Source organism: Aquarana catesbeiana, linkage group LG01, assembly GCF_042186555.1.
Source record: "Aquarana catesbeiana isolate 2022-GZ linkage group LG01, ASM4218655v1, whole genome shotgun sequence".
In the NCBI taxonomy this organism is placed as follows: Eukaryota; Metazoa; Chordata; class Amphibia; order Anura; family Ranidae; genus Aquarana; species Aquarana catesbeiana.
Genome location: NC_133324.1, coordinates 147685774 through 147703538, shown reverse-complemented (window position 1 = coordinate 147703538; position 17765 = coordinate 147685774). Strand labels below are relative to the sequence as shown.

The following is a 17765-nucleotide window of genomic DNA, read 5'->3' as shown; positions in this document are numbered from 1 at the left end:
AAACCAACGATATTCATATGAATTACATGTCTAATAAAAGTAGGTTTTAACAGGATTGAAGTATATGCAGGAAGCAGAATGATGATAAACTCATGCTGTAACCATGGCAACCACTCTGCTGTTGTGCTATAAAGCTGAGTCCGTCAGAGCTTGTATTATCCTTGAAAAAGTCACGTGACTGTGATGTAACGCGTGGGAGGAGCCAAGGAAGCTCTGTGCAGATCAGCAGTTTCACACAGTGTACTGCACTGAATCTGCTCCTGTCTAAGGCGGCTGACTGCTATAGTAAAACCTGCATATGCCTTATCATTATAAGGCACACGTGAGTGGATTGAAGTTTGCCTGTGTACCTTGGTATCCTAACTATTGCACAATGATTGTTTTTTTTCTCTTATCTGCCTGTTTATGATTCCCACATTGGTTGTGAATAGAAGCAAAAAACACATTGGTACTATCAATGAGCACCTTAATTAAGCAAGTGTTTTTAAACAGCTTTGCTAGTGATCAAAAGCTCTATACCAATCAGGATTCTACACCTGTATAATTGAACCTTCTGAATACATCCCTATATATTTATTTTTATGTGGATTTTTTATGTGAATTTTTTACACATTTGGTGTCACTAATTTTTAATAATTTTACACTATTTTGATTGCTGGATTTTATAGGAATTTTTACTCACCGCTGGATTTATTTGACTATTTATATTTATTCTTATATATTCATTTTCATGCACATTGTGAAGCGCTTCAAATATCATTATTTATGCTCCAAGAGGCACACTTCCTGGCCCGATACAACCCCACATTCCTCTACTCCTATTACCCAACATTTAGCGAATGCCATAAACAAGACCAAGGGGGTGGCAATTCAATTTTCCAAGCACAGTAAATTCTCACGGATCATGGACTATAGAGACCGCATGGGAGATTTCTCCTAGTAAAGGTACTATGGAGGGACATGTATACTCCATAGTATCCTAATATGCCCTTAATAAAGGGCATACAACATTCTTCCAGTCTCTCTTCAAAACCCCAAACCCCCTCCTGGAGGGCACGGTCATCTTTGAGGGGGTCTTAAACTTCGCTTTCAACCAGGGGCTAGACAGGTCCAAACCCCTACAGCCCAGTTAACCTGCCCTACAAAGGTGAGTCTTAAAATAGCCAGACTCCTTAACAAACAAGGCCTTGTAGACATATGAAGGGAACTGAACCCCTCTAAATGAGACTACAATCACTTTTCCTGTCCCCATCAATCGTATGCCAGGATCTATCATATCCTAGTATCCCCAAGTCTCATTCCAACTGCCCAAAAATCTACCATAAAAGATACTGTCTGGTCAGATCACTCAATGGTAACTCTCTCCCTACATAACACCTACACAAGACAGCCATTATCGCACTGGCAACTAAATGAGTTGATTCTCATTGACCCCATTAGAACTAAGGAAATAGCAAACTCCTTAAAAGAATATTTTCAACTGAATGACGTAGACGGTATCTCCCCAGAGACCTTGTGGGCAGCCCACAAGGTGACCATAAGAGGCAAAATAATCCAAATGGCAACTCAAATTAAGACAGAGCGGCAGATGGACATTGTTAAATTAGAAAAGGCTTTTGCAACCCTAAAGACCAAACATAAGAAAAACCCAACAAATGCTTCAATAGAACAGTTAGACGCAGCCAGGCTCTAGCTCTCACAGCGAAAGCAGAGAAACACATGCGCTGGAGTGGGGCTAAATTCTACTCTCAGAAAGACAAAACTGGCTCCATGTTAGCCTCAAAACTTTCACCTTGGTATCGCACTCACATCCTCACCAAAATTAGGGTAGCAAGACAACCTCCTACAGCAAATCCAAACAAAATATTAGAGGCCTTTCATGACTTCTACACTAAGATCTACAGCTTTCTGAACGACCTTCCCTTACCTACCTTATCTACAGAACACAAAAATTTGTTAGAAGCAGCCTTTTCGGTTGAGGAGATACTGGAGGTCATAAAAGAACTAAAAAAGGGATCAGCACCTGGACCTGATGGTCTTTCGGTACCCTATTATAAGGCTTTTGCCGGTACTCTCGCCCCTATATGGCAAAATTTTTCAACGCTAAAACCCAAGGCACCCCATTAGACCCTCGACTCAACACTGCCTACATAACGGTAATACCCAAACCCGATAAAACCAGAAAGAAGTGGGGAATTATAGACCCATCTCCCTTATTAACAACGATCTGAAGATCCTAACAAAAATTCTTGCCAACCGCCTAGCATCCTTCATAAGCCGATACATCCACAAAGACCAAGTGGGATTTATCCCAGGTAGACAGGGGCCAGACCAAATCAGAAGGGCAATAGACATCCTCTCCCTACTACAGTCTAACTGGGATAAAGGCCCCACACAAGAAGGAATGCTACTCACTTTGGATTTGCATAAGGCTTTTGACTCGGTTGCCTGGCCTTATATTTTCACCCTCATGGAGCGCTGGGGATTTGGCCAGCGCTTCGTGGGAATTCTCCACATCCTCTACTCCTCTCCAAAGGCACTGATACGCCTCCAGGGACATTACTCAAAACCCTTAAGTATAGCTAAGGGCACTAGACAGGGTTGCCCACTGTCCCCCTTAATTTTTGCTATTGCGATCAAATCCCTAGCAATCGCTATACGTTCCAACCCCTATATCCAAGGGTTAACTTGTGGCTCCCAAACCCATAAATGCATATTATTCGCCGATTATATTCTTTTATTCATTACCTCACCGATCACAACCCTTCCCATTCTCTGCAAACTATTACATGATTTCGCAGCTATCTCTGGCCACCGGGTAAACTACTCTAAATCCCAAGCTCCAGTGGCGGCCCGTCCATAGGGGGCACATGGGCACCATTCCCCCAAGCTAAAAAAAATTAAAACATTTTAAAAAAATGGCCCTTTAAGAGTGTCCAGGCGCCAGACACATGGCAGTCTATGGGAAGCTTCCCAGCTTGCAATCAGCTGTCAGGTGACTTCCGCTTTCCTGGCTCACTGCTGTGTGGAGAGCAGTGGCGTCACTCGCTATGGCGGTACGGAGCAGCTCTTCCTCCTCCTAGCCGACCTCTTCCTTGTCCTCCAGCTCCTACACATAGGTGTGCTCCAGGTGGATGTCTCTCATGCTGTGACTACCCCTAGAAAAGAATCAGACCTCTCTCTGGGAAGCCTGCAATCGGCACATAGTACTCTGGCTTCAGTGACTTGTTATGGGACTTTTCTCAGCTCTGCCGTCCTTGCTGTGTACTCTGGGTAACAGACAGGTTGGCAGATTAGGGATCTCAAGAATGTGAAAAGAGAATGTGAGTCAGCCAGAGACAGCATCAGCTTTAACCCCTGCCAGGCTGAGCAGTAATTACTGCAACATCTCAGCCATATTTTTGGAGACAGTGAACAAGTGCAAGAAGGCAATGTGTAGGGGGATGGGGGCCAATGTGTACATGGAGGATGCAATGCATGGGGGGATGTGTAAAAGAAAGGGGGGTAAATGTGGGCAAGAGGGGGTAATATGTACAGGGGGATATATACAGGGGAGTTAATATGGTTAATATGTACAGGGGTAATATGTACAGGAAGGGGTAATATGTACAGGAGGGGGTGGTAATATGTACAGGAGGGGGTAATATGTACAGGGAGGGGGGTAATATGTACAGGGAGGGAGTGTAATAAGTAAGGGGGGGTAATATGTACAGGAGGGGCTAATATGTACATGAGGGGGTAATATGTACAGGGAGGGGGGGTGATATGTACAGGAGGGGTAATATGTACAGGAGGGGGTAATATGTACCGGGAGGGGGGTAATATGTACAGGGAGGGGGGTAATATGTACAGGGAGGGAGTGTAATAAGTAAGGGGGGGGTAATATGTACAGGAGGGGCTAATATGTACATGAGGGGGTAATATGTACGGGAGGGGGTAATATTTACAGGGAGGGGGGTAATATGTACAGGGAGGGGGGTAATATGTACTGGAGGGGGTAATATGTACAGGGAGGGGTAATATGTACAGGAGAGGGTAATATGCACAGGGAGGGGGTTAATACTGTATGTACAGGGAGGGGGGTTAATATGTACAGGGAGGAAGTTAATATCTACAGGAGGGGGTAATATGCACAGTAGGGTGTAATATGTACAGGGGGGGGAAATGTGTACAGGAGGGGTAAAATGTACAGGGAAAGAGGGGTAAAATGTACAGGGGGGGTAATATATCCTGATCTGTGACTGAGGCTGCACTATATACCCTGATCTGTGACTGAGGCTGTACTAAATACCCTGATCTCTGACTGAGGCTGCACTATATACCCTGATCTGTGACTGAGGCTGCACTATATATCCTGATCTGTGACCGAGGCTGCACTACATACCCTGATCTGTGACTGCACTGTATACCCTAATCTGTGAGGCTGCACTCTATACCCTGATCTGTGAGGCTGCACTATATACCCTGATCTGTGAGGCTGCACTATATACCCTATCTGTAATGCTGAGCTATATACCCTGATCTGTGAGGCTGAGCTGTACACTCTGTCCTGTGATGCTGGGGCTGTATACTCTGTGCTGTGATGCTGGGGCTGTAGATTCTATTCTATTCTAGGAGTGGGGCTTATGAGAAGTAGGAGGGGGTCAAAAAGGAAGGGTGGTATCTGGCGCCCCCCCATCCTAAAACTTCACCAGCCGCCACTGCCAAGCTCTAAACATTTCCCTTAAACCAGCGATGGTAGCATCATTGAAAAGCTCATTCGAGTTCGAATGGAGCAACTCCTCTATTAAGTACTTGGGGATCACTATGACGGCCAAAATAGAAAATTTGTACTCGTCGAACTTCCCACTCATGTAGCAGAAACTAGAATCTGACCTGAAAAACTGGGCTATGGGGGAGCTCTCCTGGCTAGGCAGAATACACTCCATATAAATGACACTTCTTCCCAGACTTCTTTACCTATTCAGATCCCTCCCAATCAACATTAGGAAGGATCATGTAAAATCTTTCCAAAGCAAAGTCAATAAATTCATCTGGGGAGGTTCAGGCCACAGGCTATCCCAAAAAACCCGCTGACAAGGGGAGGGCTAGGCCTTCCCTGTCTTTGGTGGTATTTTCAAGCAGCAAAAATAGCTCAAATAGCTACCGTTTACTCCAAACTTGAAAAACTGGACTGGGTGCAAATAGAGAGACAGGCAGTCCCCATCTACACACTATTATGGGTCCCCCCCAGAGACTGCCCCCAATACTATCGCCCATCCTATCACAAACCTTGACTCTCTGGGACAAAATGAGATCCAAGACCTCACTGCCCTTAGAGTGCCAGCCCCTTGCACATATCTTTCACAATCCAGACTTTACCCCCGGTTTAGACATTAAAGCTTTTAAATGGTGGCTGGACAAGGGGTTGTATCGAATTGGCCATTTCTTCACTCCCTTGGGACCAATTTCCCAGAGCTACTGTGTTCAAAAGCTTAAACTTCTAACTTTGGAGCAATTCAGATTCCAACAAATCCAACACTTTCCCCATAAGATATGGAAAAGTAAACCGACTCCTCCCAAAATCACACCTTATGAACAATGGTGTGGACAGGCCATGGATCAGAGGGGGAATCTCCATTATCTACCAGTCACTTGCTCACCCGTCTTGCAAATCACCCTATATGTTGGCTTGGGAAAACAACCTCCAAATTCATTGGGATTTGGAGAGGTGGCAGACCTCCTTCTCTAGGTCCTATAAAGGTATTAAGAACATCTCCTTGATTGCAGCTAGCCTTAAAGTAATGACCAGATGGTACCTTACCCCCTCAAAGCTGGCTACCATTTTTTCCCTTAGCAAACCCTCAATGTTATCATGAATGCCAACTCATAGGTTCAATGGCCCACATTTGGTGGGCATGCCCCAGAATTAGGACGTTCTAGAACAAGATGTTCACCTTGATCCAAAAAGTGACAAATTAACAGCTCCCAAGAACCCCAGCAATCGCTCTCCTGAACTCGGACCTTCCAAGGATTCCCAAAGCCAACCACAAATTGATCCATTTCATGCTTCTAGGTGCCAAGCTGACCATAGCTAAGGCATGGAAACAACCCAAAGTCTCCTTCATAGCAGCTAAGCATAAAATCTCGTGGATTATGACCCAGGAGAAATTGGCTAGTATCTTAACGGGCACTGTGTTGACATACTAATCCATCTGGGAACCTTGGGCCCTGCACGTAGGCATCTCTTTCATACCTGGAGCTCAGGCCTGACAATCATTTCATTTAGTCTAGTCTAAAACTCCCTTCCTGTTGACTGGCACTTCTTCTTTATTCTATCTCTCCTCTAGACCAACTCTTCTCCTCTTTACCTTCCCTTTCCTCCTGCACTGTAGTCTAATTTAGCAAACCAAGTGATCTTACGGGTATGGCACCTAAATGAGAGTATGACAATCTGTATATCCCACTATGCTCTTAGATACGGTTCTAGTGCTTATCTACCCTCCTCGAGGCTATTCGCTTTTCCTGGGTTGATGGGGGAGGCCCCCTGGCACAGTTTGTTCCCATTTGGGGTTCCGGGAGTGCTTCTCCCACTAATCCCATAACACTAGTCAATATGAAGGAGGGTTTGTCAGGAATTTCCATTTCAAATCCTGGTTAATTATCTCGTTCATGTTTGGCTTCTTGTATTTCCTGTACTCACGATGGTTTCTCATTACATCTCTTGAATTGGTGTATTTCATGTTCTTGTATTAAATAAAAAACATTTTGAATTATGGGCCTCATATTATATCTTTTTCTTTTAAAATTATTTATTATTATTTATTTAATCATTATTTCTCCTGAACCTACTATACCTGTTCAGAGCTCTCTCTATCTAAACCCTTTATAGAGCAAGATCAATCCATAAATAAAAAATGTGTCTGGCTAAGCAGAAAGCCCAGATCCAACAAAAATATTCTTTATTGTCTCCAATCAATAGATGGTATGTATCTCCCATGTCTTTGGTTAGGTTTATTGGTTGTTCTGTCAAATGCCATATCAGGTTTGAAGTTTCTCCAAAAGATGTGCTCAAAAGACCTTAGAGAGTGACAACCTCAAAAATGAGTGCAGGAGACTTCTTGGTAAATTGTATGTAATCTAAGAGGGGTGTAGTACTCTGCCGTGTGTAGCTTAATAGCTGTTTCCTGAACTGTTATGCCGCGTAAACACGACCGGTTTTGCCGTCGGAATAAACTCGAAGGTTTCTCTGACGGAATTCCGCTCAAGCGGTCTTGCATGCACACGGTCACACCAAAGTCCAACTGTCCAGAACGAGGTGACCTACAACACGTCTAGAAAAAGGAAGTTCAATAGCCAGTAGCCAATAGATTCCGCCTCGTACTGTCTTCAGAGCATGCGCCGTTTTTGGTCCGTCGGAACAGCATACAGATGAGCGGTTTTCCCGATAGGAATTGGTTCCATTGGAAATATTTAGAACATGTTCCATTTCTAGGTCCGTCAGAATTTTCAAAAAAAAAAGTCTGATGAGGCATACACACGATCGGAATAGACAATGAAAAGCTTCCATTGGACTTTTTCTGTAGGACATTCCGCTCGTGTGTACGCGGCTTTAGGGATCTGGTACATTTATGGAAATTACAATTCATTTCTTTATACTGTTGAGAAGAGAATCGTACTCATCCTGGTATGAAATTCTATAGTGTAGAAATTAAACCTCTGCCTCTAGGAGTAGAACTACAATTTTTTTTCCATAAATAGTGGGGAGTGATGTTAAGGTTTTCTGAATATTGGGAGGAAAGAAATTTTCTTTTTTAGTGTGTTTTGCAGTTTGCAGAAATGCATTACAGTCCATTTAACATGTTTTCCTATGGCACAAGTTCACACCTATGCGTTTTGCGGCCGGTGCATTTTTGGAAAGGATTGGGGACTTTTTCCTCGTTTTGCGTGTAATAGACTTTAATGGAATTGCACCAGAAATGCAACTTCTCCGCCGACAGCTGAATGTAAAAAAAAAAAAAGAATTGCCAGCAAAAAATATTGTGGCAAAAACGGCGTGTGGTGCACCCAGGTCCATACCAGACCCTTTGGGTCTAGTATGGATTCGGAGGAGACCCCCCACGCCAAAATAAAAAAAAAATGTCATGGGGTCCCAAACCCTTATCCAAGCATGCAGTTCGGCAGGTTAGGAAAGGGAGAGGATGAGCCAGCGGCCCCCCTCCTAAACCATACCAGGACTCATGCCCTCAACATGGGGAGGATGGGTGCTTGCCCCCATGTTGATGTCTGCAGGCGGGGGGCTTATGGGAATCTGGAAGCACCCCTTTAAGAAGGGGGCCCCCAGATCCCGGCTCCCCCTATGTGAATGGGTATCGGGTACCTCATACCCCTTCCCATTCTTCCAAAAAAGCAGTGAAATGTAAAAAAAAAAAAAAAAAAAAAAAAAAAAAGAGTCGGTTTTTGCCAAGTCCTTTCCTATTAAAAAAAATTGCTCTCCCCTAGTCATCTTCTTCCACCGCCGCCTCTCCTGGTGTCGTTCTCTCCCAAAGCCGTCTTCTCCCAAAGCCGTCTCTCCCAAAGTCGTCTTCTCCCGGTGCTGTCCTCTCCCCGAGCTGTCTTCTCCCGCCGCCATCTTCTCCACGAGCCATCTTCCCCCCGAGCCATCTTCTCCTACTACTGTCTTATCCCGATGCTGTCTTCTCCCCATGCTGTCTTCTTGTGCTATGTGCTCCCGCTGCTGTCTTCTTCCTTGCCTTCGGTTACATGCTAAAAAAAAAAAAAAAAAAAAAGAAACAGCTCTTCTTTTGCAGCTCTGCTGTGAGATACACACAGAAATGAAATAAAAGGCAAAATGAGCTGCGCTAACCTAAACATAAAATGTGCAAAAATAACAGTGAAAAATGTCCATAGATTTATCAAGTAAACCATAGAGGTAAGTGTTCATAAAATGTTTTCCGTGACAAATAGATGAAGATTGTCACACCACAACAGAAATGCACCTCCACCACATAAAAGACATGCTTAACAGATGGCAAGCTTTAAAAGCTTGCGGCTAATACCCAGCCAGGGCCTTTATCCTGAGGGGAAACTGATGTCATCTCTACGACGGATCACACTCCGTGCGGGAAGAGCCCGGACGTCTAGGTTATCTCCCAAGGACCCACCTCAACGTACAGTGGGCGATATGCCAGGAACCCAAAAAGGAAACTCGCAATAGTTTTAAAAACCAACTACACCTTTAATCATAAATTGGTAATGCACTTACAGCAAGGAATAGATAAAAAAGCATGAGATAAAAAAGCTGGAAGGACGGGTGGTCTATGCAAGCTAGCCCGCTTTTTTATTCCTTGCTTTTTGTGTGATCCGTCCTAGAGCTGACATCAGTTTCCCCTCAGGATAGAGGCCCTGGCTGGGATAAGGGAAAAGGGTTTGGTATGGATTTTGGAGAGGACCCCAGGCCATTTTTTAAAAAAATGTTGGCGGGGGGGGGGCCCCTCCAAATCGGAGGCACTGGAGATGGGCGCCGGGTGGCCTCGATGTCCGCCGGCCATCCACGAACTCTCCACAGAGAGCCAGAATGGAGATCTGTAAATGTAAACAAACAGATCCCCATTCTGTCAGGGGAGTACAGAGTGATCGTCTGTTCCTAGTGATTAGGAACAGTGATCTCTCTGTACTCCCAGTCAGTCCATCCCCCCCCCAGTTAGAAACCCCTTCCAGGGAACACATTTAACCCCTTGATCGCCCCCTTGTGTTAACCCCTTCCCTGCCAGTGTCATTTATACAGTAATCAGTGCATTTTTATAGCACTGATCGCTGTATAAATATCACAGGTCCCAAAAAAGTGTCAGATCTAAAAATCGCTGATCGCTGCCATTACTAGTAAAAAAATAATAAAAATGCCAAAATCTATCCCCTATTTTGTAGATGCTATAACTTTTGCGCAAACCAATCAATATACATTTATTGAGATTTTTTTATTTATATATATTTTTATCTTATTGAGATACATATTGGCCTAGATCAATGAAGAAATTTTTTTTTTTACATTTTTGTTTCGATATTTATTATAGCAAAAAGTAACAAATAGTTTTTTTTTCAAAATTGTCTTTTTTTTTTGTTTATAGCGCAAAAAATAAAACCCGCAGAGGTGATCAAAAACCGCCAAAAGAAAGTTCTATTTGTGGGAAAAAAAGGACTTAAATTTTGTTTGAGTACAACGTTGCACAACCGCGCAATTGTCAGTTAAAGCGACGCAGTGCCGTATCGCAAAAAGTGGCCTGGTCAGAAAGTGGGTAAATCCTTCCGGGGCTTAGATGTAAACCTAGACTTATGCCCTGTACACACGGTCGGATTTTCCGACGGAAAATGTGTGACAGGACCTTGTTGTCGGAAAATCCGACCGTGTGTGGGCTCCATCACACATTTTCCATCGGAATTTCCGACACACAAAGTTTGAGAGCAGGCTATAAAATTTTCCGACAACAAAATCCGTTGTGCCACGCATGCTCAGAATAAATTAAGAGACAAAAGCTATTGGCTACTGCCCCGTTTATAGACCCGACGTACGTATTTTACGTCACCACTTTCAGAACGATCGGATTTCCCGACAACTTTGTGTGACCGTGTGTATGCAAGACAAGTTTGAGCCAACATCCGTCGGAAAAAATCCATGGATTTTCTTGTCGGAATGTCCAATCAATGTCCGACCGTGTGTACGGGGCATTAGTGTCCATCAGGTGAAGTTGTTAGTAAGGTGAAATGCTGCTGTAAAAGACAGGTCTCCCAAAAAGTCAATACAGTGCATAGAAGTTTATATTTGTTTTTGTAAGCATACCAAAGTATAAGGGACTGAGCCACTAAATAGTTAAGAGGTAAAATAAATCTAAGGGGAACAGAGTTGGACCAGAACAAACCAGGGAGATTATAAAGTGAAATGAAGTCAAAACCTTCTGTGGGCCTCTTCTATGAACTCTGATTTTTTGTTCTTTCCATAGATTTTCTATTGGATTCAAGTCAGGTGATTGGCCGGGCCATTCTAGCAGCTTTATTTTCTTTCTTTGAAACCAATTGATTTTCCTTAGCTTTGTGTTTGGGTTCATTGTCTTACTGAAACGTCCACCCTGGTTTCATCTTCATCATCCTGGTAGATGGCAGAAGATTTTTATCAAGAATGCCTTGGTACATTTTTCCATTCATCCTTCCTTCAATATGAAGTTTGCCAGTACCGTATGCTGAAAAACAGTCCCACACCATGATGTTCCCACCTCCAAACTTCACTGTTGGTAAGGGGGTGTTTTTGGGGTGATCTGCAGTGCCATTTGACCTCCAAACATGGTGTGTATTATGGCATCCAAAGAGTTCAATTTTGGTCTCATCTGACCAGGCTATATTCGCTCAGTATTTCACAGGCTTGTCTAAATGTTGTGCAGCAAACATTAAAGGAGCTTTAACATGCTTTTACTTCAGCACTGGAGTCTTGCTGAGTGTGGTGAGCGTGCGTACAGGCCATGGCGGTTGAGTGCATTACTTATTGTTTTCTTTGAAACAATTGTACCTGCTAATTCCAGGTCTTTCTGAAGCTCTCCAGAAGTGGTCCTTGGCTCTTGGACAACTCTTCTAATAATTCTTTTCACTCCTCTGTCAGAAAACTGGGGAGGAGCACCTGGTCATGGCCGGTTTATGGTTAAATTATGTTCTTTAAACTTCTGGATTATGACCCCCAACAGAAGTTTAGAGATCCTTCTGTAACCTATGCCATCAGCATGTTTTGCAAGATTAATCTTTGCAAAGGTCTTGAGAGAGCTCTTTGCATTTACCCATCATGAGATGTTTCTTGTGTGACACCTTGGTAATGAGACACCTTTTTATAGGCCATCAGTTGAGAATGAACCAGCTGATATTAATTTGCACTGAAAAGGGGCAGGATTGCTTTCTAATTACTGATAGATTTTAGCTGGTGTGTTGGCTTTCCATGCCTTTTTGCACCTCCCTTTCTTAATGTGTTCAATACTTTTTCCCTGTGTCATTCCATTTTATTACACATAATTTAAAGTGCATGTAAACCTCAAATTTTCTTTTTAATGAAGACTTCTACCTGGTGCAGTAGAGGATGTCAAGTCATCTGTGCCTAGTCTTGCCATGAAGAGTTAATCCAGCTTTGAGAAATCCTCTTGTCTTTTTGTAGTAAGATAAAAAACGACACACAGATAAGTTTTTGTTGCCACATCCCCCACTGCTGTGACTGACATCTGGTTTCTTTATCTTATGAACAGCATGAGAGAGAGAGAGAGAGAGAGAGAGAGTGTTACGATTCTAGCTTCACATGCCTCCTCCTTTCTTCTCCAGCTCTCCCAGGATTGGCTGCTTGACTGGATGTTGCTCAGAACTCAGGAATAGGAGAGTAGGAGAGTGTAGAGGTGGGCGGGGAGTCTTGTGACATAACGACTCCGCCCACCTAGCTTCGGCAAAGAGACCCACCCACCGATTCCAGAGTTTTGTGGGGCTCCTACTGCTGAAGGAAGTGACATTTGCAAGGTAGGGATACATGCAGGAGGCTTTCATGTATATATAAATGAATACTGTGCCATTAGTTTATACTGGGTGAGTGGTGTGTTTACATCCACTTTAATGTCTGAACATATTTGTCTTGGTTTATTGGTATGTATGGATTGCATGGGTTGTTACCGACATGTGGTGAAAATGTGTTCAATACTTATTTAACCCGCTGTACATCAACGTTTACTATACGATATCTATTAAAATACCTTGTAATATTTTACAACCTCACAGGCTATTATGTTTCAGTATTATGGGTTTTTTTTATGTTTTTCAAGAAAAAGTACAGAAAAAGGGACATACATAGTTGTATGCTAAGAATTGTCACCCAATTAAGTTGATGGCACATTATAGGTACAGGCACTGTGTACAATCAAAAACGTTGTGTGTCAAGAAATAGTATAAAACTTTAAACCATTTAACAAAAAACAGTGTTCTACACAAGAGAAATATTAGGATTCCAAAAGGGAAAACTGCAGGAATAAGATACGGTAGGTATGTTACGATGAGCTACATGATGTTAAAGTGGTTGTAAACCCAAAAAAACAAAAAACCCTGTAAGACAAAGGCATAATGAGTTAGTATGTGTCGCATACTAGCTCATTTTAAAATACTTACCTTAGATCGAAGCTGTTGCAGCGGCCCCGCACACTGCTGTGACTGACGAAATGTCTCCCAGAGTTATTTCTGGGTTTGCAGGCTCCAGGGTTGTCACTGGCTGGAGCCGCGATGACATCACGCTCGCGCATGCGCGTGGGAGCCGCCGGTCACAGCTGCTGAATAAACGTCACGAGCAAGCCGTTTCTTCAGTGCGCATGCGCCGATGACATCGGCACAATCATATTCACTTTAAACAGAAAGGTTTGAGTGCTCTGGATATGAGAGCATTTTGCACAAATAAATACATTTCATCCAGTATTGAAATATCAATAGGTTATCCAAGAATTCCGGGTAAATTTGGTTATACAGTTATTCATAGCAAATGTACGCTCAAGTGCACAGTTCTGATTGAATTCTTTGATAATGTCAGTGATCCCCAGTATAACAGAGGATCGCCTCATAATGTTGAGCTTAGCAGAAAGAACATAAATAAAAAAACATTCTAATCGTGAGGAGAATGGTATCAATAGTGAGATGGAAAATCACTAGGACAATAGAGGAAGGAAATGGTGAAGAAGGGAATTCTGGTATTTGTAAATTGAAATCATATCTCCTCTCAAGCGTCTCTTCTCCAGAGAGAATAAGTTCAGTGCTCGTACCCTTTCTTTATAACTAATATCCTCCAGACCCTTTATTAGTTTAGTTGCCGTTTCTGTACTCGCTCCATTTTCAACACATCCCTCCTGAGGACTGGTGCCCAGAACTGGACAGCATACTCCAGGTGAGGCCGGACCAGAGTCTTGTAGAGCGGGAGAATTATCGTTTTATCTCTGAAGTTAATCCCCTTTTTAATGCATGCCACTATTCTGTTTGCTTTGTTAGGCTCAGCAATGGCATGCAATGCCAAGCTGCTGCTGTCATCTACTAGGACCCCCAGGTCCTTTTCCATCCTTGATTACCCCAGAGGTTCTCCCTCACCAGTGTATAGATTGCATTCCTATTTTTGCCACCCAAATGCATTATTTTACATTTTTCCATATTAAACCTCATTTGCCATGTAGTTGCCCACCCCATTAATTTGTTCAGATCTTCTTGCAAGGTTTCCACATGTTGCGGAGAAGTTATTGCCTTGCTTAGCTTAGTATCGTCCGCAGATACAGAGATTGAACTGTTTACACCATCCTCCAGGTCATTTATGAACAAATTAAATAGGATTAGTCGCAGCACAGAACCCTGGGGGACCCCACTACCCACCTCTGAGCATTCCAAGTACTCCCCATTTACCACCACCCTCTGAAATCACCTTTGTAGCCAGTTTTCGATCCATGTACTCACCCTGTGGTCCATGCCAACGAACCTTACTTTGTACAGTAAACGTTTATGGGGAACTGTGTCAAATGCTTTTGCAAAATTCAGATACACGTCTACGGGCCTTCCGTTATCTAGATGGCGATGCAACGAAGTCCATGAAAGCCTTGCCTCTCTGGGGACTCGCACTCCTGATTGGCTTTTGGCAGCAGCGGGAGCCATTGGCTCCCGCTGCTGTCAATCACAGCCAGTGAGCCAATCAGGAGATGGAGGGGGCAGGGTCGAGCCACGGCTCTATGTGTGAATGGGCACAGGGAGCAGCAGGTCGGGAGCGCGCCTGCTTGGGTGCCCCAGAGCAAGCTGCTTGCTGTGGGGGCACCTGGCAGGAGGGAGGGGCCAGGAGTACCGATGTGGGACCCGAGAAGAGGCGAGCTGCTCTGTGCAAAACCACTGCTTGTTTGATATTAAAAAAAAAAAAAAAAAAACTTTAATATAATGTTAAGCTTTGACAAAAAAATTCTGGAAGTTGATATGGTTGGGATGGTTTATATGGTGGTTTATATGCACAGCTGCACCAGATTTTGCACTCTCCAGTTTTAGTAAATCAACCTCATGGAGCGTTGCTCCCATCCATGGCACTGGTGAAGACAGAGCAATACAGCCTCAACCTAATGCTTTTACTCATCCCATTTTCACCACTGCATTTAAAGCTCCACTCACCTTATGTTCAGGTCTGTGGCAAAACATTTTTTAGGGTGCACCCCATTTTTCTATGCTAATCAGCCTTTGCTTAGTGCACACTTACAGTATATGGAGTCGTATATGACTCAACAAATACCAATTTGCCTTGATGCTTACTGTGCTTGTATCAACCCATTTGCAGTAAAGCACTGTAATGCCAAAACCCTTATATAGGAGCTTAAATAAACACATGCATATTCACATTTATGTATTTATTTACAATCCTAATATAAATCTCAATAAAAAAATCTTATGTCATCCATAAGCATACATAAAATTCAAATTTAAATAAAACACTATAGGCATAATCAAGTTCAACAATTAAAAATAACAATTTTATATACTGTCACATGCATCAGGTTCAATTCAAAAAGCGAAAAGACTAGGATAAGGATCTTTATTTTTGAAAAAAAAAAAAAAGAGAAGGTTATTTTAAGCTGTCATTTGTAAATTACAATTGCATGGCTGAGCATGAAGATCCTTGTGTAAAGCATTGTAAATTGAAACAATTCTATCATATCTAGTTAGCAGAAATTTGGGATTGTATAATATAGAATAGTAAGAAAAACAATAAGACAATTCTCTATGTGATTTCACGATGAAACCTCTAGATGGCATTGGGGTTACAGTCTACCCATCTCATGGAGCTTGTCACAATGTAGTGTTAAATATTATAGTCTCATAGTTACCATACAACATCATAAAAAGTCATGATAATTACAGATAAATACCACCAAAATAAGGAATGATAAAATGGTAACAGAAAATAACATAAGCTTCACATAGCATTAAAAATCTGGATACAATCCTCTGTGCCCAGCAGAGCTCCCAAATGGACTGTCAGTGTAAATGATGTTAAACGCAAAAAGGTACAATACTAAAGAAGGAGAAATACTCAAACTATGATCTGTAAACCAAGTAAAAAAGAAAAAAGTGGACCATTTAATAAACAATGTATGTATGTACATACAGTACAGTATATGTTATGACGTATGCAACCCTTGATGAATTTATGGGTCACTTCTCTGGTCACTACGTCTGATGTGCCCGGAAGCCTCTTTTTCATAGAATGTGATAAAAAATGTGCATAGCCAATTTGTACACACATACTAGGGTCAGTTTAGACAGGATCCAATTAGCCTCTCAGCATGTCTGTGGTGTGTGAGAAGAAACCAGGGTACCTGGAGGAAACCCACATAGGGAGAACGTGCAAACTTCACGCAGCTAGTGTCCTGGCTGAGACTGGAACCAAAAATCCCAGTGCTGCCAGTAATAAGTGATAACCACCAAGCCAGTGTGCTGTCCTGTCTGATGAACAATAGTAAAGCAGGGTATACACATTGAGTTCTTGATTGTTCAACCAGGTGGTTGAATGCAAAAAAACTCACAGATCCCTACATCAACACAAGCAATGCTGATGCAGGGATCTCTCTCACTGTGTCTTTGTATTCTGAAGGGGGGGACTTCCCCCCTGACCAGAATACACGAATCAGCCCTGGCTGCAAGTGCTGATCGAATGCCAGTTTTCGTTAGAAGCTAGCCATTAGACTGCCCTCCGGCCACCCACTGGAATTCTAATGTTACAGCCTGATGGGGCTGTACACATGCCTCAGCCGTAACAATTTCAAGTCTGGTGGCACCTTCTGCCAAACTCACCCACTGAGGTCAAACACTTGGCTTGTAGTTGGTCCAGATGGTCCCGCAATGTAATGCCATTCAATCTGTCAGCTACTGTTATACTGCCATCTGAAAAATGATTCACTATGGATCGATTTTCAAATTGCTTCATCATCACTTACTGACTATCCAGACTCCTAACAAGTACACAGGAAGTACTCTCTTGTGCTGTACGACTCCCAACATTCGATGCACTGGAGATATCTCATTCTTGCCCACTGCCGCTCTGTTTATTCTGACCATCTGTTAGCCAATGGGTGGTCAATATTTAAGCAAACTTGTGTTTTGCCCATACAGGGCCCTGAAAGGATTTACCCACTTCCTGACCAGGCCACTTTTTGCGATATGGCACTGCGTTGCTTTAACTGACAATTGTGCGGTCGTGTGACATTGTACACAATTAAAATGTACGCCTTTTTTTCCCCACAAATAGAGCTTTCTTATGGTGGTATTTGATCACCTCTGCGGTTTTTATTTTTTGCGCTATAAACAAAAAAAGAGCGACAATTTTGAAAAAAAAAACAATATTTTTTACTTTTTTGATATAATAAATATCCCAAAAAATGTCTTTATCAGTTTAGGCCAATATGTATTCTTCTACGTATTTTTTGTAAAAAAAAAATGCAATAAGCGTATATTGATTGGTTTGTGCAAAAGTTTACAAAATAGCGGATATATTCATAGCATTTTTATTATCATTATTTTTTACTAGTAATGACGGTGATCAGCGATTTTTAGTGGGACTGCGACATTACGGCGGACAGATCAAACACTTTTGACACTTTTTTGGAATCACTGACATTTATACAGCGATCAGTGCTATAAATAGCTACTCATTACTGTATAAATGTCACTGACAGGGAAGGGGTTAACACTAGGGGGCGATCAAGGGGTTAATTGTT

At 42.7% G+C, this 17765-nt stretch overlaps 1 protein-coding gene across 3 annotated transcripts in view; it reads right to left on the bottom strand.

The window, feature by feature from the left end:
• ATG10 (autophagy related 10) overlaps positions 1 to 17765 on the bottom strand; it is a 310382-nt gene that overhangs the window by 25807 nt on the left and 266810 nt on the right. The window contains exon 6 of one of the 3 annotated variants that reach the window (XM_073624450.1): positions 8498 to 8745. The exons of the other annotated variants lie outside the window; for them this stretch is intronic. Coding sequence (XP_073480551.1) covers positions 8701 to 8745 — 45 coding nt within the window. The 3' untranslated portion in view covers positions 8498 to 8700. Of the gene's footprint in view, positions 1 to 8497; positions 8746 to 17765 lie in introns of those variants that run through there. 3 annotated transcript variants of the gene reach the window in all.